The sequence below is a fragment of the Metopolophium dirhodum genome, chromosome 7 (genome assembly GCF_019925205.1).
Source record: "Metopolophium dirhodum isolate CAU chromosome 7, ASM1992520v1, whole genome shotgun sequence".
In the NCBI taxonomy this organism is placed as follows: Eukaryota; Metazoa; Arthropoda; class Insecta; order Hemiptera; family Aphididae; genus Metopolophium; species Metopolophium dirhodum.
The window spans coordinates 4,141,102-4,166,165 of NC_083566.1; the positions used below are offsets into that span (position 1 = coordinate 4,141,102).

General features: G+C 28.5%; 1 protein-coding gene across 4 annotated transcripts in view; it reads right to left on the minus strand.

Moving 5' to 3' along the window:
* Positions 1-25,064, minus strand: part of LOC132948496 (neuronal acetylcholine receptor subunit alpha-7-like) — an 82,770-nt gene that overhangs the window by 17,405 nt on the left and 40,301 nt on the right. For 2 of the 4 annotated variants that reach the window (XM_061018988.1, XM_061018985.1), the window contains exons 2-8: positions 18,034-18,173; positions 15,315-15,359; positions 11,391-11,500; positions 8,959-9,139; positions 8,269-8,344; positions 3,321-3,515; positions 714-800 (exon numbers count right to left, since the gene is read on the minus strand). In XM_061018988.1, coding sequence (XP_060874971.1) covers positions 714-800; positions 3,321-3,515; positions 8,269-8,344; positions 8,959-9,139; positions 11,391-11,500; positions 15,315-15,359; positions 18,034-18,173 — 834 coding nt within the window. The remainder of the gene's footprint in view (positions 1-713; positions 801-3,320; positions 3,516-8,268; positions 8,345-8,958; positions 9,140-11,390; positions 11,501-15,314; positions 15,360-18,033; positions 18,174-25,064) is intronic. The other 2 variants (XM_061018986.1, XM_061018987.1) reach the window with 1 other exon arrangement.

Sequence of the window (25,064 nt, forward strand, 5' to 3'; positions counted from 1 at the left end):
AGCATTGTATGTAAATTGAAGGTACATTTTTTTAAAATCCGTTCAGAATAATAGCTTACATCTTGGAATTTAAATTAAATATTGATCATATCATATTTTATATTTTATGAATACTTGTATAATATTATGTAACTGTGTACATTGTACATTATAATAATATATGGTACTAAAATATTTAATTTGAGTTTATTTAGTACCCATGTATGATAGATTTATACAGAAATTAATTTAGGTATATGTAAATATAATATTTACTGTCAATAAAAATCTACTACGCTGTCATTAGAAAAAGTAAAAATAATAATAATAATAATAATAATATTAAAATAAAATAAAAAATAATAATAATAATATTAAAATAATAATAACAAAAAAAAAAAAAAAAATAATAATAATAACAAAAAACATATAGAGTACTTAACATTTTTGACCTCAAATGTGTTTGTGAAAAAATACAATAATATTTTTGCAATATATGTATATATATATATATTTATATAAATTCATATATAATGAAAAAAATATACTCAGTGCGTTTCGGTTACCAGTGTGGTAGTAGTTTTGTGTGCCCTCCTTAGCCAAGTCGTGTGACCACGAAAAAAAATTATAAAATATGTTATTACAATATATTATGTATATCATATACGCATAGATTTTCGTGTAAAACGAGTACGTATATTGTATACAAAAATGATCAGTTGGCCGTGCGTTACCTAAAAGAGGAACTGCGTCCGAAGTAGCCGGCATTGTCTCGGCCACCATGTTTAGAAAAACGGTCAACGACAGGAGAATCGTTACACCTTTAATTAAAACAATTATATTTATACGCCAATTATGGTAGATTGACAAAACAAAATAAAATGTCAAATAAAATAATCATAATATTAACGATATCGTTTCCCCGGCCGCCCGCTTAATCTGCAGAAAACGTCTCGTAGAACCGCGGTTACCACGGTTCGTAATGATAGATAGTACAACAAGTATCTAGTATTGAACTGTTACATTATATACAGACATATAAATACATATACATAATATATATTATGAATAATAGTAATAATAGTAATAATAATAATAATAATAATAATAATAATATAATACTATTATCATAATAATATTATATTATAGTCTGGTCGTGTCACCGACGACTGTCACTAGAATATCATAATATAATATTATTGTCTTGTCGCGCGCGCTTCGTGTACGTAAATGTGTGATGGTGTGTTTGTCTGTGAGTGTTTGAGTTTGTGTTTGCGAATGTGCGTCTGTGTGTAAACGTGTGAGAGTGTACTCGTGTGTGTGTGTGTGTGTGTGTGTGTGTGTGTGTGTGTGTGTGTGTGTGTGTGTGTGTGTTTGAGTTCATATTATATTATTGTTATGTGTGAGACTGTGTACGCATGTAGGTACCTAAGGTCATTTTCTCGCCACAATCTGAGGGCAGCGTGAACCCGAGCATGGCCATAGCGGCCAGCGTTACGCTTGGCAATATCAAGTTGACGATGTAATAAACTGTTCTGCGCCGAACGAATATGGTAAAAGTGATATCCACGTACGGATTCGGACAACAAGAGTAGTTTTTCAAGCTCCTCGCGGCTCTCATGTCTGTAAAAAACTTATTTAAAAAAAACCAAAAAAAAAAAAAAAACCAAAAACGAAACAAAAAAAACTGAGGCAGGTGTATCACGAAAATTGTTGGGCTCGACACGTCCCGAAAATGTTTAAGATATACACAGTACACACGTACGCACACATATACACAGCAATTGCGAAGTGAGAGAAGAAAAAAATTTGTGATGCGCACGAATATTGTGTGATGTCACTGATGTGTATGTATGTGCGAGTGTGAATAACAATTTTTTTTCGCTACCTCGCAAAATTTCCGTCTCTCTCGTGCGCATTACCACCACCTCCTCCGATATAATATATGCACAGAATACAACGTCATTACAATATCACATGATGAAATATTTATTTATTGTTTTAAAAATTGTAACGCAGTGGTCGGAAACGAGTCGGGTAGATCGAAATTAGCGTGCGTGTGGTGTGTGCGTGAAAAGAGATGAAGCACCTTCGGTCGAATTCTAAAACGGCGTACTATCTTCCATCCCTGCTGGATCAGACGTTTTTATCCTTGAGCACCCCATTAATTTGATTGCAGTTTATCGTTATAATAATACGATAGTAATAATTGTCACAGCTGTTATAGTTTAATATCGTTATATTAATGCACAGAGGCGGATAGAGTGAAATGATTTTATCGACATGACTGCGATTACAGATGCATTCCACGACTGTCATAGGATGATCCAGCCGTGGTTTAAATAATTATTGATATCTAATTTAATATACGACTCTCGCATATGTGACGCAACACGGAATAATAATACCGAAATATTGATATAATTATACACATTTCTGGTGTGTTTGATTTACATGAACCGAAATGACAGAAGTCCCAACTTTTTAAATGATGTATATAATCTATACACTGCTAAGTTTCTACCTACATGTAGTAAAATATATCAGACTGCATTAAACAATAATATGTACAAATAATCTTAAACATTAATAATAAATCACGTCTAAAAAGAATTATTTTTAGAAGTACAATTTTTGGTTTTCATTCTTGTATTGACGTTCCTAACAATACGAAAAAGTTATTAATTCGATTTTGGTTGATTTACGCGTCACTATCGTATAAAACATGACAAAAGACGCTCGTAATTATGAAAAAAAAACATGAAGGTCGTGGTTTTGGTTAAACTCGATTAATTGCCACTAAAAAGCGTTTGATACATATTGGGAATTGCAAAAGTTAGTAAAGGTAAGGTACCCGACCAAAAGGACACAACTTTTTAATTTCAGTCCGACCACTCAATCTGTTACGAATTGTTTCCAAAAGTAAATTAATTTATAAGTGGTTTGCCGAGAGAGACGTTAAAATAGCTGAAAAAGTAAGTACATGTTATATAATACATTTATTAGTGTAATAATATCATATTATTATTATGTTAACACACATTTAATTAGTTTAATTTCATTATGAACAGTATAGTTATATACGGTTCTGAACCGTATATAATATATCGGTGACTTATAATGTTACCACTAATCACTAGATGTAATTATTATATAGTATAGTATAAAGCATAGTCATGTTATTGTGTTACACTTAAGACTAAAAATTAAAACCCCTATATTATTATGTCACAAACAACAAATGATATTGCACGACGGGAGACACTCTGACATGTTGTAAAAAACACAAATAGTTATTTAATATCATTTTACTATACGCTTATTAATTTGATTTCGTTTACCTAGAGATAGCTTTTCGCCACAGTCCGGCGGTAGAGTAAATCCTAGTACGGCCATAGATGCAATCAACACGCACGGGACTATCAGGTTGAAAAAGTAATACAATGTGCGCCTTCTAATTAGGATGGAAAACGTTATGTCTATGTACGGTTCGGGGCAGCAACTGTAGTAGATCACATTGCGCTTTCCGGGAACGTCTGCCAAAAGGATAAGTCATGTGTGAAGGAAAACAATTATTAAAAAAAAAAAATTAAACAAACATATTAATTATTGTCAGAATATTATCATCGTTGTATTCACGACATTGTGTTATCAAACGCACTGGACCGTCACCGTTTTTTGGAAACTATAGTTTGAGATATTATTTAATATTATGTACAATATTATAAATCATAGGTAGGTACCTCTATATATACTTATCTACCTACCTACCTACCGACCTATATACCTACTTACACCGCTATACCTATCCCTGTACGGTTGTATGCTATAATTATATCTATCGGCGAAACATCGAGAGGAGGAAATATTGTATATTTCTTCTTCATGTGAAATTATATTACATTTTCTATTTTCTATTTTCTCATTTTATATTGAGTGTCGTTTCTCGAATGTTCTGCCGATACTTAACCAATCATACAATCAGGCCGGTATATTTTAAATAGGGATTTCAACGGGTTTGTGTCAACTTTACATCCACTCTGCTCATCGTGTGTTTTCGTGTTTGATAAATACAATTATTGAAATATGTAATAAGGCCTTATGTTAGAGAAATAGTTTCGAGGGAACTCCAAATGTTGAAAATGTTACGAACAATATGTTGAAAAAAAAATGATTTTTGCATTCCCATAAAAACATAATGAATTGTTATTAATCACTTTGATAGTTGGTACACTAGAATTTTTGTTTTTCTCTGAACGAAATTGCGTGCAAACAGAGTATTTTAAACTTGAAAGCATAAAATATATGAGACGCGGTTGAAAAAATATTTCGAAATCGTCAAAATTATTTATATTAAGTATCTCGTTTATTCGTATATTGGTTATCTCGTACAGCGGTTGGAGTGCTGCGTATCATAGTTATCACTTATCAAACATTAACCGCCATGTTAAAATACGATTTATAATTTTATTATCAGCTGTCTTGTATGTTGAGTATTGTAGTATGATCAAATGTATTTCTTTACAGTATAAATAGTTATAATAATATTTAAGGTAAAAATGAGATATTTTGATCACAAGTAATCAAATTAAAAAATTACATATATCTAGATAAGTTTAAAACTATTTTCATAATCTATAAACTTTTTTGTATTCATCTTGATTATGATCAATAAAATAAAAATCTCATTAAATATTGAACACTGTTAAAGTGAAGACAATTTTGGTGAACTTAATTACTCGTGGGAATGGTATTTGGTTAGTTACATTGTAACGTTACAAGCGTAGAAGAATATAAAAGACAAACAATGAAAATCGTACCATTAAATAAATATGTAGGTGCCTATGTGAAATAAAAAGACTTACTAAGTAAGCTCTTGTTAATATTCCACGATACCATATATACTAATAACATACAGATCAGACGGTCCAGACGTTATATTTTATTTACAATAATAATATTAATTTTTTTATGATTTAAATGTTTTTCAAGTGAATCAATACTTTTGTGGCAAAAAAAAAAAACACATTAAAAAACAACAATTGTGTGTTAAACCGTCATTGTAATAAACATATTATAATATCACAATGGGTTTAGAGGTGGAAAATATAAATGAGGTGATCCATTAACTTTATTTTAAACAAGATATTAAGCATTAGACGATTACAATTTAAGTTTTTAACCGTTCCAAAATACAAATACAAGTATTACTCTAAACAATGTTTCACAAAAAAGTCTCCGTGAAAATATATCTATTACATATTGAAATAAAAATGACTCTTACTGTCTGAATATTAAACGTATCGGATTTTCAAATATCTAGTTAAATTTTAAATTAAATAATATGATTTTTGTTTGGAATCAAGTTAATTTTAAAATAAATAATACATGAAAAACAAGAACAGGTAAAGTTTTAGTAAAACCATGAACGAATAAGGCTATTATATGAACTGAACTAGTTTATGAACTATTTCGATAATTATTGTAAATATTAGTATAATACTAAGTTTATATTATAATGGATCACCGTATTATATTTCAATATATAACTACATACATACTAGTAGCACAAAAACTAAAATAACAAGCTGTTGAAATAATTATTAGATGCAATGATCATTAAAATTAAATAAACGTGCAAACAAACTAAGAAACAAAATAATGAACATTAAATCAAACGTTATGTTCAGATGTATTTATCTAATGTGTTGTTTAATCTTATGTCAATACTATATTTCGTGACCCATTTTTCAAAAATGTAAAAATACCTTCAAAAGAATAAACTAATTAGGTGCCTAAACTGTTTACGTGTTTAAGTGACTGTCATACAAATAATGTATTGTTATTCATCAATTCAAGTTTAACGAGGACTAATATTGATTTTAAGTGACGAATTCAAATAAATATATATCCTAATATTAAAAAAAAATATTGCATATTATAGTTATTAATTAATGAAAATTAATTAACTATATTGATAGCTACGTTAATAAATAATAATACTATGTTAGATATGTAATAAAAACAGTGAACAAAAGTATCGTTCATAGAACAATGAATAATATAACAGATTGACTTTTGTAAGTACAGAAAATATTTGAAGGGGACGGAGTGGCCGAGCGGATTAAGTGACTGGCGCCGGTTCGATGCCGGCCGCAGGTGGCATTTTTCTGCGGGCAAGTCACGGTGTCCGGAGAGAAGTGCCGCCATCCTCCACCCGGGATCATGGCAGATACCTACGGGTGCCCACTAAAAAATCTGCCAAACTGTGTAAACGTGCTTAAAACCTACAGTACCCTTCCACACAGTAAAAACTACCCAATCGCCTAAGTTGCAGCGGGTTAATTAATAATAATAATAATAATAAAAAAAAAAAATTTGATTTCAAATTTATTGTATTTAATATGATCGTATGTTGAACTTAATTGAATTATTTGATACATCTGATCAAAAAAAAAATAACTATTTTATTAAAAATCATCAGCATTTTTAGGGACTTCGGGGAATACAAATTTATAAATATCCCAATATTGAATTCGTCACTTGCATCGTGTTTAATTCTCGTGTGTATACCTATTAATTATTATCTACACCATGCTTTTTAAATCGATGTGATTTAGTGCAAGTTTGAAATAGTATTTTATGCAATTTTTTTTTATAAATATAATTTTGAGTTTTGGATTAGATATATTTAAAAATATATTAATCACTATTATATTACTATATATATTTTGTTCAGGATATTTGGAATCATAGGAAAATGTATTCTATGTACTAAAGGATATATTCAGCAAGTATTCCCATCAAATAATGATTGGTCAGTAAATTTTTTAACGAATAATATTTTATGTTTGAATTATTTTTATTTTATTACTACCTTATCTTCACTTGGAGAGTATAAATAAAATGGAACGATGCTTCATTGTATGCTGAAATTCAAATGAATATGTTTTATCCGTGTTATTTATTATTGAAATTTATAATACTACAAAGTGATAGTAAAATAGTTATATTAATTTATGTATAATAATTTATTGGAAGACATAAAAATTTGATTTTGTTTGAAAATGATCGAAAACAGGTCGAATTTTTTTAATGTACATCGTGTATTGAAAATAAAATAAACGATACTGCAAAGTATCTGGAATAATATTTTTACGTACGTCAAGTAAGTTTTATACAAGTAAGTTATATAACTAATATATAAAGTATTTTCAATAGAACTCTTGTACAAGTACAATTATAGGTAGGTCCTATTCGTAGTCCAATCCCATTCGTTCTTTACCATAATGCCTAAAACTATATTGTGTATAATATGTGCTTTGATTTGTGTCGTGTGGTCTATTTTATTAGATAGATTTCTACCACTACCTATATATTCAATAGAAAATTATTTATGTCAAAGTATCGGATCTAAACATTTATAATAAAATGTGTACAGGTAGGTAACTGAAACTCAAGAAACATATGAGTGTTGAATATTGTCTTCGCGTATAAGAGATTAAATACGATTATAATTAGCATGCTTACTACTTTATGGCAAAGTTATGACTTTTGTATAAATACTTCATCTCACATATAGAAATAGTGATCATATGTTACTAATTTACATTTTAGATTAAGTAATTATAGGTATTCAAGTATTTCAATACACAATATTATAAGCATCGTGTTTCACACTAACAAAAATATTATATTGATCGTTTAAGATATATTTTGATTTCTCTTAAATCTGTTAATAATATCAACATAGATAAAAATATTTTGGAATTCAAATTAATGTGTTTTATTAAAGAGTTTCAGTATACCCAAATAATAATAATTATTCATACGTATAAGTATGAATGAATACGATTTGTCTAAAAATTTTGTATTTTAATGACTACATTGATAATATATAATATTATGTAATATGTATCTAAGTGATGCTATGATAAACGAATTTTATAGGCTAATTCTTAATGTTCTACCTAGAATGAAATGTACCTACATATTTGAAAACTATGAAAACAAAACTAATTAATTATGGTTTGTATGTATGTACATGTATAATTATTATATCATGGTTTTTTGAGAGAAATTTAAATACAAAGATATTTTAATGCAAAAATATAATTATAATAAATTCAATTATTTATTTACTAAATAATTATCAGTATATTTCTCTCGAAAAACCACAAGTAGACCTAAAACTGATAAATTAGTAAATAATCAGAAATGATGAAAATAAAAACAATTCAAAGCTGTTAAAAATTATTTTCTAAAACGAACGGTTTTTCGTTTGCTCACCAAGCAGGTCCCATTCACCATTAGTAATAAAACCACTGATATCTCCTCCATGATCATCTTGGAGTTGAAGGTCCAACTGAAATATACAATATAAACTATTTTATTGGCAAAATACCTAACCCGCACGATAGGTACATAATATTATAATTATTAGCGTAACCTATGAAAATTCTCTAAAATAATAAAAAACTATGATCAGAAAGTCAATCAAGTAAATTTAACCAAATTAATAAATACATCAATAATCTTGTTTTCCATATAGGTATGGGAATAAAAATAAAAAAACCTTCTTTTCGCCGTCAGAGTATATAGTGACGTGAAAAGTTATTGTTTCATGTTTTCAATATTGTATTTACATACAATATTATGCAGTCATTAGTTTATACATTATACATGTTCAATGAACACACGATGCACGCAACGCAATTATAATGTGCGTTTAATTACGTTAGTATATTGTATTATAGTTGCGACTTGCGACCACACGGCAACAAGCCGGTTAATTCGACGATGACGCGAGGTTCGATGAAAATAATAATATTATTTGACGGACAGAATAAATAAAACGTTGCGATATTGTTTTGGGGAAAAATGATATCGATAGGTACCTAATAATATTATATTATTAGAGTAAAGTCGTTCACACTTTCGCGCGTTGTTTCACCCGTGTAGTTGTCCGGTCAACTTTACCTGAAATCCATCGTATGTCCAGCTGCCAAATTTCATATCACATTTTTGATCGTCGAAGGGGAACCACGTGATATCGATCTTGCACGTGCTCTTAAATATACCCGGGGGTATGAACACACAGCTACCATTGCTGTTGACCACCACGTTGGTTGCGTACGTGCCGTCGAAACCTTCATCAGCGCTAAACACACACAATTCAGAGACGGTTTACACATCGGTGTGATCATAATATTAAAATAGTAATATTACGTAGGTATATAGGTAATTATTGGTTGGTTGAAGATAATTTATAGTTTTAAGTTTCGCTGGAAAAATGCGTATTATTGTTTATCACGTAGAAATAGTGAGTAGATATAATAACAACTGCCATTTTTTCATATTAAGTTTTATTTTTTAAACGTACAAGATATATATTATAATATTATGTCTCAATTTAAGAGGCGAGTAGAGGTGTACAAGAATTATTTATTGTGGTTGAATCAGTGTGAAAATATATGTTTTGTCCAGTTATAGAGATTTCAGTATTGATTATCCCGCTATATTCTTAACATCGCTTGACGGACTTTTACTGATAAAATGTTTAAATATTACAGGTATATGAAACACACACGAAGTGTGATCGAGAATTTTAAATTAACTAAAATAATCTGTATATTAATATCCCATCGTAGTCTCTATAAATCGATTTAACCAAACATTTTTCATATTATGTAATTTAAAATTCTATTTTTCGTCGACGTTGTATAAAATATCAAAAAACTAGTAAATACACTATATTTTATTGTTGAAATCACAGTAATGAACATTTAGTAGAGGTAAACCAACTATAGGTACTATTATAGTATCTCTTCTCCCAGTCTATTTCTCAACCATAATTTTAATCCCGTTTCAGTAGGTATTACATTTAATGAGGTCCTATACGTTTGTTTAAAACGCTTTTTGAGTCACCAAATATAAACTGTTTTCTTAATTTAATTTCCAATTATTTACTATTTATAAAATGCATAGATGAATTTATATTTTGTAGGCATGTCTAAAGGCTACTAATAATTGTATCTATATGCCTTTGATGTTGACTATATGTCTATGATATTGTTATATGACGTGTGTGGTGGCGGGAGGGGGATGGGGGTAGTACCCTATCGGCTACTACGCCCTATCGATCCGCCAATGATTAAATATTTACTCAGTCGATTGGTTTTAATTGCAAATTACTACTTTTATTTTGTTCTAGTCATGTTGTAGTCTGAAATATGCAATCTTAAATTATATTGCGAATTATAATGGATGGATGTCATTGGATATTCCTTATTTTGTCTTTTATTATGCAATTCTGAAAAACCTAGTAAGAAAAATGGAAGAGTGAGTTTTTAACACATTTTTGAGGCACTTCACTATCATGGTAACCGTTTTTTCATACGCAAATCTTTCAATTTCACTCAAACTTCCTTAGACTATATAGTTATTCTGATCTCACCCCTATCAGAAAACTTCCCTATGCTTTTGGAATGATTTATTCTAACTCATATTATTGCAGTGGTTTGTTGTTCCATTCTGTTCGGTCAAACTTATACATGTTATATACATCTATATGCCACTATATTCGCTATAATATCCTTAACTATCTACACTCGGTTGGTTTTCCAACTTTATCACATTAATTTTGTCTCTTATCTTTTATGTCCCTTACGTTTTGACATAATAGTAAACAGACAATTTTGTTTGCAACTTTTTCAATGCCGTATTCTTATTATAAATACGGGTTATTCTCTCAAGAATCACCCTATAAATCGACAATCAAGATCCTGTTCAACTGTCTTGAGTGTGTTTTATGACTCTATTACACGGCCACCAAAATGAAAAAAAATAACAACCCTTCCTCGGCTTCTCCTTTTTTTTTTTACTATTTACAGAAAATTTTTTATTTTTATACGTAATTGGTTTGAATCTAAACTCAAATAATCGCAAAAAAGCGGAAAACTAAATATTCCGAATTCTTTGACTTTTACATTGGGCATACACTGTACAGTGCAAAATATTGTTGAAATCCTCGTGTTCAGTATTCACAATCTCTAAATATTATTAAACTATTTTGGATGCAATTAAAATTTTGTATGCATCATTTTCTAACACTAATTTTAGCTACTCCCCATTAGGTCACCCAGAAACCATCAAGGTCTAGTTGTCAGTGTTCGACTCGACTCATTCCACACAGCGTAATCCTTTACATCGTTACCTGAGCGTATAAATTTGTTAACGATAAATGTGTGAAGTTTATTAACTAAGATATTACACACACACACACCCCTGTTATTAAATTTTATAATATACTGTTACTGTGCTTATAATACTATAATGTAAAAATGCATGTATATAATAGTGGTACGTGTTATCTGCTAAGGCGTAGGTATTAATGCGATATGTGTACTAACCTATTATACATGAGCATATCTGGTTTCCATATCTTATGCGGTGGTATTCTCAAATCCTTCACACCACCATAGTCACTGTGGTTCCACCTGAGGTTGACATCGTTCCATTCCTAAATTAAAATTAAAAACGTTTTAATGATACATTTAATTATTAATTAACGTGTACGTATAGTGTAATTCTACGTATAATTCTTATAACACCAAACCTTTGTACTTTTCAATAATATTATATTAGAATTAATAATTGTATAGTCCATATACAATATTATGGGTAATATTCGATAATACTATTGGAATTGTAAGTTTATGTTGTTACATATAGTGGTTAGTTTATATTTAGTTCATATATAGTTAAACTTTTTTACCATAAAGAATATAAAAAAATAAAAGTTGTAGCTCTTTGAGGTTATGTCTTTGGCAGAAAATAAAATTAATGAAACCAATAATAACTATAGTAGTGATAATGGGGAGTTTTGGAATTAATTATATTGTTTCTAGGATGATTCAAATCATTTAAATTGTAGATATATACTTTTGACAAGTAAATATTAGGTATTATCTAAATAAGCGCGGGGGGGGGGGGGCGTGGACGGCCTTGTTGACAACTATAATTTGGCTAGGTGAATAGGTGTTTGAAAAACAAATATTTATAGGTATTAAAATAATTGTTGATGTAATGCTTAAGCAGTTCCGGCAGCGTCGTCAATGCCACAAAAAAATGTAATAAAATAACAGTATTTTATAAAATAAAATGGAGAGGGAAATCATCTTCAAATAAAAAAATGTTGATTGAAATTAAATGTTGTGATCATCACTGGCTTGAATGCATGTTATCATTGAATGACATTATCTTTATAAAGACAACTAATATCATAATAAGAAATACAAATTATATATAAAAAAAAAATAAATAATCTAATGACATTTTTCTGGTTAATTATTTTTTAGATCCATCGTTAAATTTTAAATTTATTTTAAAGAAAACAGAATGAAGTGTTCAGCCAAATATTTTGAAATAGGTAACTGTAAAAACCTAATTTTGTTGGATTATTCACATATTTTGTATTTTTTTTTTGTATAAAATAATAGATATACAATTATTATTTTGGTAGGTAGGTACTAGGTAAGAATGGTTTTAGTGGAAAATATATCAAATATTTGAAATAAGTAATTGAAAAACAATAAGAAAAACCCCTTTGGGCTATAATTTAACACTTTTGCAGAACGTGAAGAGGATGAGTAATTGGACTTACATTTTCACGAAATTATTTTTTAATATCACTTGAAAAAAACGAGATGGTTTTCATTTTAAATTTCTTAAATGCGTTTTTTTTGGACCACTTTTATACAATATATAAATATAATACATAGGTAAACTTTATACATTAAAAAGGGTTAAGTGATTCATGATAATACAGGTGTTGATGTATATTTTAAATTATGTTTTGTCATGTGACAAATTGCATTTTAATACTTTGTAAAAAACAAACAAATGTAAATTGAAAGTTTTTGTTCGTTTATTTTTAATTATGAATAAAAAAACAAAAACGGGTATATAGTATGCGTCATGCACTTTGAGATAGTGTATTTTGTTTAGTGTTTTTTTTATTTCATTAAATTGGTATACATTGCAGCCACCGTGAATGCTTGTACAGGATACCTACCTACCACTTTTTTCGTTCTTTATTTGTCACTCAGTCGCACCACGTGTGTGATTAATCGTTTATGTTACTATCCGTTTTTATGACTTTAGGTGAAAAGACGAAAAAAATAAAAATCATGACAAATGGTCCACCTAAACCTATATGGATATATATGATTGTACATTACATTAATCAAGAGGACAAAACATTTTGTACTTATTTGAAAACTGCTCGGAGTAAACGCGCATATGCACGCGTGTGTATAAGTACAAACATGTAAAGTACACATACTCCAACTATAGATTTTCCCTAAGCTCTAAGAATCGAAGTGTTTAACTTGAAACCACCATTTTGAGGTACATTAGTGCTTTATTAAAGAATCTGTGGGTTTTTTTTCTTTTGTGGGTACCTACGTGTGAGAGGCTGTTAGGAACTTCATTCCACATTTGGCCTTGTTACAATATTATACCATATAGTATATATTAAGGTATATTTGTGACTTGTGTACACTGATGGAATTTATTTCTCCCAAGGATACTCATCAGCTCAAAAATAAAATAATAATCCAACAACAGCATTATGCGCTATTCAATTTAAAATAGAATTTGGTAGTTTTTATAAAATAAGATAAATATTTTACAATATCTTTGAAAATAACAACATATTATGTGAGTAAATATATAATATAGGCATAAGAAATATATTTTATTGGAATTCATCATTTAATTATGAATTATGATTTATGAACAGGGAATTACAAATTCATAACAATGCAGTATTAGGTATGTATTGTAATTTATTTATGTCATACTATTTAATATTTTATTTAATAAAAACTATGATTTTAGTTCAGTGATATTCTTATTAAAGATAAAATAATAATAATTTATAATTTATAAATATTAATTATGGTTAATAATATAATCATATTTTATTAACGAATAATATTGTGGTAGAATATTTTTATTTGAGAAAACTATTCATTTTTATTTTAAATGATTCTTTTTCGGTTGTACAAATGTACAATACACAAAATTTTTTAATTTCCTTTTCCGTTTATATTGTGTACCCAATCCGTCGGCGCAATATGGTAGTATATAGAACTGTTTTGCACAAAGTTAAGATTAGAAGACAAACAATGAAACGTTCCATTTCATATAAATTAAAACAACTGAGATTTACTAAAGTTTTATGCCGAAGGCATAAAATCTTGTAATTTTGAATAAGTTCCGGCAAAAAATTATGACGTACTTCAACTAAATTGCATTTAGGATAATAATGACAGAATATTTATTTTACTTATGATTATTTATATAATATTCGTAAATCATAGTGCATCATTTATTATTATTTATTTTTGTTTATGTATTTTTTTTTATGTTATGTTTTGTTGTTTTTTTTTTTTTTAGAACAATAAAACAAAAATTGGAGTTTTATAATCTATATAATATTGTATACATTTATTCAAAAATGTTGAATACGGTATTTATTCTGTGTACATTTGAACACTTCGTTTTAGCAAAAATATTAAATTCATAGCTATTAACGATTTAAAAAAAAGAATGAACAGTGAACCATGGTTCAAAACTTAAATAAACATTTCAATTTTCTATACACCTCACTGATAGCACCCCAACCAATCACAATACTAACACATCCTATGTCCGTGTTCAGTAAACGGAGTTTGGTCTTAAATCATCCTAGTATTTATGCTGAAATATTGGTTTATATAGTTGAATCTAAGGTGATCAATGAAAATTATACATTGGCAACACTGCGAGTGCATGTTTGTTGACAACATGCATTTTTAGTTGAAATAAAATCCCTTAAATTTTTGTAGAGTTAGGAGAAGTCCTCGCGTTCAAAGTACTACGAGATTCTTATGACTTACCTATAGTATTGATCAACTACGATAGTACTAACGACTACGGATATTATGTGAGTGAACTTATTTTAATATAAAATTAGGTACTAATTAGTTTTTGTCCTAAAATTCTAATAAAGTTTATTTTATACACATGATATATAATCCAAAATATTTGTACAAAATTGAAGTTACCTACAATAGGTACCTAACCTAACCTAACCTAACCTATATTATAGAAATGTGTTTTAGGTATAATAAATACATCAATAAGATTCGATAATAACTTTCACACTGTAATTTTCATCATTCTAACTACCTATATTTTTAACATAATATGAACTCTTAGATTATTTTATAAGACCACTATTTGTTAGAAATAAATATTGTAGTTGATTAAACTTAAAATATGCTTACCAATTTTAACCACATGTTGGTAATCAACAGCTGATTTTTTTCATCCTGAAACAAACAGTAACGTACGTGTTAGTACAAAACATTGTTGAAAGTATCGTGTTATGATTAGTTTTAAGCATGTCAATTTGTAGGATACATTTAAATAAAGAAACGTCGATTCATTTATGCGCTGGCATTGCGTTACACAAACTCTCTGTCGATACCAAATAATTCAACTGTGCGAAAATTTATCTACCTACCTATAGATATAAATATTATGTTTTCCAACCCCTTTTAAAAGAGGTCGATAAATTTACATTCAGAATGCTAGGTAACCGGGGTAACTGACGTTTACACTCTGAGGACGAATACATAAATTTTAAACAGCTCTTCCTTTTTCTGGTAAAAACAGGGTGGTGACGGACTGAAAAAAAAATATAAATATACCTACCTTAGGAATGTTTTATTAAATTGTCCTCGTGTCCCCTTTGCTCTTTTGGATACACTCAGTGAAATAAGTATCTATCTAACTCATTCTTAAAATACAAGTATTTCCCCTTATTTAAAATTTACCATAGGTAATATATTGCAAAGCCAGTTGGGTAAAAATCTTGAATTATTTTCTATACTTGAGCTAGGATAAAATATTCGTGACCAAAATATAAAATGTTTGATATTAGTCAAATGAATTTGAGACTTCTTTAATAATCTTTGTGACGTGCAGTCTTACAAAAGATCAAATGAATTCACAATTCATTGCGGTAACTCTACGCCACAACACATTTACTTTTAATACTTGACAGAAACTATTTTTATAAAATATCTATACCGAATTGGTCAGAATAAACTATAAAACACGATTTATTGACAACAAACATAAATAAATAAATTATAAAGGAACCTTCCTGATACAAATAAATTACATATTATTAATTAAAGCCTAAAAACTAAAAAGTGAAGTTAGATTGAGTATTACCTACAGCACAATAGTTTAACTTTAATAAAAAAAACTTATATTGGTTATATTATGCAAACGAGAAATCCATTTGTAAGTTGAACTAAACTTCATAATGTATTTGTGTTTGAGAAATAGAGTTCAAATGAAATTCTAATATTAAAATATTGTGATAAATGATTATATTAAATTTTCTGATATTTGTCAAATTTAATTTCGTAGTTTTGGTTATTAACTTTAATTTATTGTTACTAATGATTAAAAATAAACTTTGTAAAATTACAGAAAATATAAATATTATTATTAAATATAATGATTTTTAGTTTTTACAAACATTGTTTGTCATCTTTCCAATATACTCTGTATTTTATATATTTAAAAAAAACATAAATGTAAAATAATACATTTTGAACATAATTTATTTGATAATAAATATACTATAATATAATTATTATTTACATACTATACCTACAACTTAAAATGTACTTTTATTTCATACAAGTAAAGTATATTAATATTTTAAAATTATATCAAATCAACTAAACAATCTTTGACTCGACATAAAAATCATATATTATGAAATTATTTGTGCAATTTATAACAGGCATTATATGTATTTCACCCAAATACATCTTGAATAGAAAAAAGAATCTTATCTAAATCTGCTTGGGTACTTGAAAATAAATATGCATTTCAGATATGCTATTGTATTAAATTCAATAAAAATATAAAAGTATTTTCTGCACCTTCGAGACGTTAATCTATTATTTTACAGCTGTATGAAGTATTTGGATCACAAAAATAAAAAGTTAGAAAAAAAACTTGCTCGGGTACTTTTCGAACATTAAACTTCACTCGGCCAACCCTGCAGAAATTATACGCTTTGTCCACGCCTTTGAGCTAGACTTTTCTAGAGGACAATGTAGACTGGGTGAAACATTTTTAACGGGTTTTTACCGAACTAAACAACAAAAAACAGCTGTGACGACAAAAAAGCACATTATTATAAAGTTAGATGATTTCACGTACAAAAGCGAAAAAAAGAATTCAAAACTAGCTGCAAGAAAACAAAATTAATCATAGCTTTGAATGTAGGCCAAATGGGATATGCACATTTTTTAATACTATTTAGGTTATCGTTTTTAGATTCAATAAAATTCATAATATTATGTCGATATTCATATTATATAAAGAACTACAGCAACCATAATTAAACGATGTTAATACGCATTTAAATATTATGTTATCCAACGATAACTAAATAATATATTTATAACGAGGTACCTACCATGACATTGAGAAATAATATCAATTATTTTATGGCATTTAGTTGTTGTATCGTAAATTATTTAACTATTATTTTAGTAATTTTGTTCGACGTGTATATCTTTATGTACGTATTTGCTCGCTTTAGTTTTTTTGTTGATTGTTCTTCGGAAAATGAGTTGATTTTATATTAATATTTTTTTTTTATTATAAAAGTGTAGTATATTAATATTATAATTAAAATTCCATGCTGTAAACAAATGTTGACCTTTTATTTTTTATACAATTTTTAAACCATCATTAATTGTACCATGAGACTAAATTTTAATCAACATTTAGAAAATATTTTTTAATTCGTATTATCCAATATTTATAAGTCGCACAATAAATACATAAATAATTTACATATCATAACATATTATGTACTAAATGAAAATTAATTTTAATATTATTTACGAACTATTTATTTATTGTGCTATGTATAAAATATTAAAACTTATATTAAACAATGTAACTCACCACATCTATGATTTGCATGAGCATAAGGCCAAAACTAAGTTGAAGTGGCTCCGATTCATTAGCTACTGGCCTCTCTAGTGTGTTGTAAGGGTCTAATAAATCGTTGAGCAATCGCTTCTCGTGAGGTCCGCATAGCGTTTCTGTAAAATAAAAAATACGAAACAATATTAACGCATTTGTGTATGTACGTGTATGTGGGTAAATAATATAAATATTATTATGTATAAGTACAGGGTAGATTATTTTTTTTGCGCGTTAGCTACATAAGCGGTTAAACACTTTCCACTGTAGATCATCATAAGCTCGCTCAACGTTTCATACAGTAGAATCGTGGAAAAAATAATATATAATAATCATGTAATATAATAGTATAATACCTATTGAAATAAACAACACACACACACATGTATATGTGTATTATAGTGGCCATCGGACGACGATTGTATAATATGGATAAAATATATGTTATAGTAAATAATATGCATATTTTTTTAATAATAATAATAAACGATACGGATTCGTCATATTATAGTTTTTTCTCATTATTTTAATACTAATATTGAAGACCAACAACAAGACATCTCCATGTTTTGGTCAAAATGAATGCACATTATTAAGACAATAATTATTTCCTAATACAACAATCAGACATCTCCAAGTTTTATTTTTTGGTTTGAGATCATAATAATTTGATTTTGATAATTTGTGACTGGCTAATATACAGTATTACTTATACGAATTGAAGTTGGATCTAAATATATTTTTTTGTCATATTTTAAAACATTTTTAAGTGCTCCAAAAAAATTTTATTAATTGGAAAATATGTCATGTTGTTGCTTCCAGGTTTTCAATTGCGCGCCATAACGAGATGGGTCGAGTGCTCACCCGTCCGAAATAGTTTGCCACGGGGGAATATTATTATAATATGTTCCGGAACGTCTGGAGGGTGCATTTCACTGTAGGTCATCGTGTGTTAGAATTAGTAATGGCGGCAGCGTTGTGGTGGAATTAAATTCCATTTATTTAAATAATAATTAATAATTATTTGCTTACGATTGTTATGGTGCTATGACAATACTCTTCGAACATTCCTAATTTGCCCACAGCATCCAAATTGCCGGCCGGGCTATAAATTCACGCCACCGACGACGTCATTAAACGTATAATATTATGACATTCAACCCTATCTAATTTTGGCTGTTATATAGAATTATAATTGATTCACAAGACTTTGTTTACGCACAACATGATGATATTATACCAAACCGTATTTGGTTGATAAACGAGTATCCCGTTACTGCTGCCGCGTTGGGCAGAAATATTTCTGCGTTTTCTCATAATATACAGAATTCGATATTAATAGTAAATAGCATCATGGATACAATGTTATGCATACTGCAACATGTATTATGCAAGTTATAATTTATATCATTTGGTGTCGATCATAACCATTAGTATTCTGTATTAATATTATTATTGTTATACTGTTGTCCTGGGAAATATTATTGTTCTCTTATACATAATATATGTTTTGATCTCGAGTGTATTATTATTTATTATAATACACGAACGAACGTTATAGGAACAATCATCAAAATATTATGATTATTATTATTGTAATCTCGTTTGGTCGTATTAAAAAAAAAAATGATGATGATTATTGATGTCATTTCAAAATAAATATAGTAAGTATTTATTGTTTTGATATCATTAAACATTATTGTAAATCGATCGTCATAAAAAATAAAAATAAACAGCAAACTTTACATAGTAAGCCCAATTAAATTGTATACGATTCAACCTAACAAAAAGTTAATGTTACTCAAATATCTGACGATCGCATTATTTCATTACCCCGCAAGCCCTAATAAAATTTATTTTAAGAGTAGGGATTACTGCCAAAAAAAAACTTTACAAAATCAATATTTATATTATTTTAAACTGAATTGATTTCAATTCTATTTTGCTGATTAACATAAACAATTAAATATATCAGTAATATAAATATATAATATTAGTTTAACCGGGGGAAGGAGTGGCCGAGCGGACTAAGGCGTCGGTTGCGATGCGCACTGATGCCGGCTCAAAACCTCGGCCACAGGCGGCATTTTTCTTCGGGCAAGTCACGGTGTCCGGAGAGAAGTGCCGCCATCCTTCACCCGGGCATGGCAGATACCCACGGGTGCCCACTAAAAAATCTGCCAAACTGTGTAAACGTGTTTAAAACCTACAAACCCTCCCACTCAGTAAAAACTACCCAATGGCCTAAGTTGCTGCGGGTTAATTAATAAAAAAAAAAAATATTAGTTTTAAATTATGTTAGCTAATATTTTATTGATAGATTTTGTTGATAAATAGTAAACACTTTGTCAGTATTTATTAATTATATCAATACTTTTTAAGGTGATGTGATAATTATATTTATTTAAATAATTATTAATAAAATATGTTAAAATATATAAACATTTCTGACAGTTTTTAATATGTATGGGATATAGATACAGTGTACATTTGTCGATTTATGGAATGTAAGAAATTAGGTACATTTCGATAAAATAGTATAATATTAATATACTGATTGAGTTCTAAGAAACAAACGAAAAAAAGTCAACTTTAAATTCAATCTTAATAAAAAATTATTATTATTTTTGTTTTTGTTTTTATTTTACATAAATTCAGTACCTAGTCTCATACTTAGTAATTATACAATAGGGTATGAATATATAGTACCTACCATATAAATCGATTTGAAAAGTTTTCTACAAACTTTTTTCGAGTTTGGTATTAAATCTAGTTTTCTATCAAAACTATCTTCGCAGAGAAATAAAAAAAACACCCGTTGGAAGAAAAAAGAATGGTTTGTTTCAGATAAAATTTGAAAGGTCGCTCGTGTATGTCCTAGTACGTAGTTATGTTGGTGTGTAGTTCTTTCACTCAGAAAGTCAAAACTTATTAATAAAGTATTATGTTGTCGATAAATTACTAAAGGACGTGAGACAAAAAAAAAAATAAACAAAACGAAAACTATTTTACCATCAGAGAGAAAAATAAGTAGTAATAATAATGTGTGAAAAAAAATACCAAACTAGCAACAATGAAAATCTCCTGTGACGATATAACCGAGCTGTTCAAGGCCGTAATATGATGGAACAAATGTGAAACCTTTTTTTTCCTTTTTAGAAAGGGATATTTGGCACATAATATTATTATAAACTGTCCGAGGATGAATCGATGACCCTATTATACAGGGTAGAATGCTCATAGAATGCTCACCCCAAGAAAAAATTGGGGTGGGAAATTTTTTTATTTAATAATTTTTCAATAATTTTTATGGCATTTAAGTAGGTATAATATTTATAAATTCCGAAAATCAGAATATGAACAAATTCATTATTAGAGGATAATTGTGGGGTTTGAGCATGTATGGTGAATCAGCCTGTATAATGAGTAGATGTATGAGTTGATTTCTTCTCTCAGACATACCGCATCACTGTGCAGTTCAGTGTGCACCACCCTGATGAAAGCCCGCGATGATATAAGTACGATAGATGACCTGCGGACGATGTCTGAAATGAAAACAGCAAAGGACAACTACTGCAGACTACACCACCGGGGGGGGGGGGGGGGAGGTGGATTTCCTGAACACACCAGGTCGATTGGCGGCGCAGTATCTGGCCGACTCTAGCTCTTGACAAACCGTTATAAGTACCTATAAAGATATGAGCCGCGGGAACGGACCTGGAGATACCGAAGCGACCCCCTCCCCCTCGTGCCACTAGCCGGTCCGTGACGGGGTTCGATTCGAACGTGATCGAAATGATAACGAAAACGCGTCGTGTTTGTTATTGCTTCTACTTTTGGGACTTTATTAGTTTTTGCTTTTTCGGGATTCGAATATCGTGGTACGGCGAAAGGAGCAGCTTGCCGATGTGTCACGGACCACACACTGTACAAAACTATAAGAGTGTTCTATTAAAGCATACTACGAGACAAAATAATATTCTTATAATAAAATATAAACATGGCGATGGCGATATCACTATATGGTATTATTATGTATGTTGTATATATACTATATATATTACTATAAAGAGGGAATCGTCTAAAAATATTAAATAATAACTAAAATAAATATTTTATTTAGGACGTAATATCATTATACCTATAAAATACGAAGCATCTCACAGGGTGTGGTGTCATCGTGCATATCCTACTCCGGTTTCTTCGTCGTCTTACTAATATAAAAAACAACTCATCTACATATCGAACTCCTATTTAAACTTTGAGACTTCCATAACTATTTTAATACTTAATGAAAAATAATAATTCAACTTTCAAAACGTTTCCAAAAATGATGTTTTATTAATTGGCAATCTCAGAGAGAACTTTAATAATCTAAAACAACTTTTTAATTTTTCTTAATTTTAAGTTTACCTCAATCAAAAAATACTGTTCACCATAGTTATCGTGGCTTTTGGTTCTTAAACATGAAATTAGTTTTCAAAAATCATATTTTAAATAAAATAAAATTTAAATGCCTGAAATAACAAAAATCTTTTAAGAAGATGAATCGTTATTTTACGTTTGAAATTTGAATAATATCCAATTTCAACAACATTTGAATTTCAAACGCTCATAAAAATAAATGTGACTCAACGTTATTATTTAATTCCAGTAATAAAAACTTATGAGGAATCTTGTATCAAATGTGCAGACCTTGGGTATTAAAATTAAAAATGCTATGCATTTTTAACCACAAAATAATTTACAAATGTTCATGATTTAAAACGCTCATAAAAGAACAAGGACTATGAATTATCATATTTTTAAATATAACAGCAAGAAAAAGTTATGAAAAATGTTGAATATTTTCATGCTTTTTTACATACAATCAAAAATTGTTCCATAAATAAATAAATAAAAAAAAACAGAAAAGTAAAAAAATGTCTAATAAGTTAAAAACTGTATATAAAAAGATCGAAAATATTCTTATAATTATATGAATCATATGCTAATACAAATATTTTGTGAACATTTTAAGTCTCTACAGTTTTCATTGTTTTAATAAAATCGAGCAACCAGAGAATTATATTCAACACTATTAAAGGCATCCCGCAAATCAAATATATCAAAGCACTAAACGCACTACATTTGCTAGTCAATTAACTGCAATTTACAAATGACAATATTACATTTGAATTTGCATTTCAAATAATAAATTCTGCATCTATTTTTCCAACAAAACTATTGTTTGACAAATTATCAAGTATCAATCTCACATTGTTATTACTGGTATAGAAAATATACCTTTTCGTCACTTTATCAACTGGGCAATAAGTATAATAATATATCCAATATTCATCTGATAACCACACATAATATAATATAATCTAATCTCAAAAGCTATCATAAAACTTGAATTATTCCCGCCAATTCAAGCGCACACGCAGGATAAAATCCCACCCAGGCCAATATATAAGAATTACTTACAATCTAATAATAGTTATAGTGATATTTCTATTAAAGTACATGCAGTTAAAAATTCTCAGGAGAGCAACGGCCTTTTTGACCCTCCCCCCAGCAGGTGCCTTTAACGCTAATAACATTCATGAAAGCAGGATGGGTTAAAGACGAGTTTGACCGTATTATAGGAAACTCCCAACATCATATATGTATATACACAGGTAGAAATAAACTAGGTACCTAGTTCAATATAAATTAAGCCCAATGAAATCAAATATCGCCTATTTATCTCTGACTGTAGCATATTATTCATCTAACAAATCCAATCTTTTACAAAAATCACAAAACTCAACCACCCTACCAAAACTACCATTACTTACAAAAAAACTGAGGATTCGTACTAGCTTTAACGATGGGCTTCTATTTGGAAATCGATACATATTTAGAACTATCAGCTCACGAATTGTTTATTAATATTCCCGAGATCTATTTATTATCTTTTAATTAATCCAAATTTTTTTTGAAAATACTCAATGATACACTGATCCGGAAAATATATGTAATGAGTATCTACCAAAAAATCCAAAAAATTATAATTGAAAAAATGTCAACTATCCGTTATTCCGTTCATCTATGACAGCTAGTCAGATTATCTAATCTTCAAAAATTCAATTTTGTAACAAAAATATTTTATAATTTTAGTATTTGTTTTAAGCCAAATCTTAGTTGTTGATGGCGGATCAAGAATAAAAAAGTGATATTGCTTTATAGTTATAAATGCTATGATATTTTTGAACTTAAAATATATAGGTAATTTAAAAATGTAAATATTCACTATAAATAATATCGTAAACATATTAATGTATATTTTGTAAGTAATGGCCTAGTAGATATTGGTATCTAATTTTACTATTTAAATAGTTTTGTGTTATTTTTCTTATAATTTTAATTTTAATCAACAGTTACTTAAATCATCCCTGTCTAACAATATAAAATAAAATAGATAAATGTATTGTATCCAGTAAAATCTGAATTAAAAGTAAGTTACTTCCTTGGTTCATTTTGTTTAATATTACAAGTTTTATTCAACAAAAATCAATTGTAACATAATATTATGTTTCTTAGATAATTAAGTTTTAGTTTCTGGTTATGGAAAAAAAATAAAACTTTACCCTCATAAAATGATATTAATCAGGTTAAATTATGATTGTTTGAGCAGATATTTGTGAAGAACACTAGAACTTCCTAAGATATATTAAATATAAGATCAAAATTTTCATCAGTTCACCTACTTGAAGTAACAATTAATAATTAAGACATTCTTTTAATTTAATGTTTTATTCTAAGTGAACCATATACGCGTATACTTATTAAATTGATAGTTTGATTATTGTTATAACTTATAACACAACTAAAGAGTATACAACTATAAGCATTATTGTTTACATAAAATATATGTACTACAATAATTTACATTATTTGATACTCGATAAGGGCACTCGTAATATAATATATATTATTTATTGCACCAATGTATTGTGAAACTCCAATATTACACTGTCCAAATT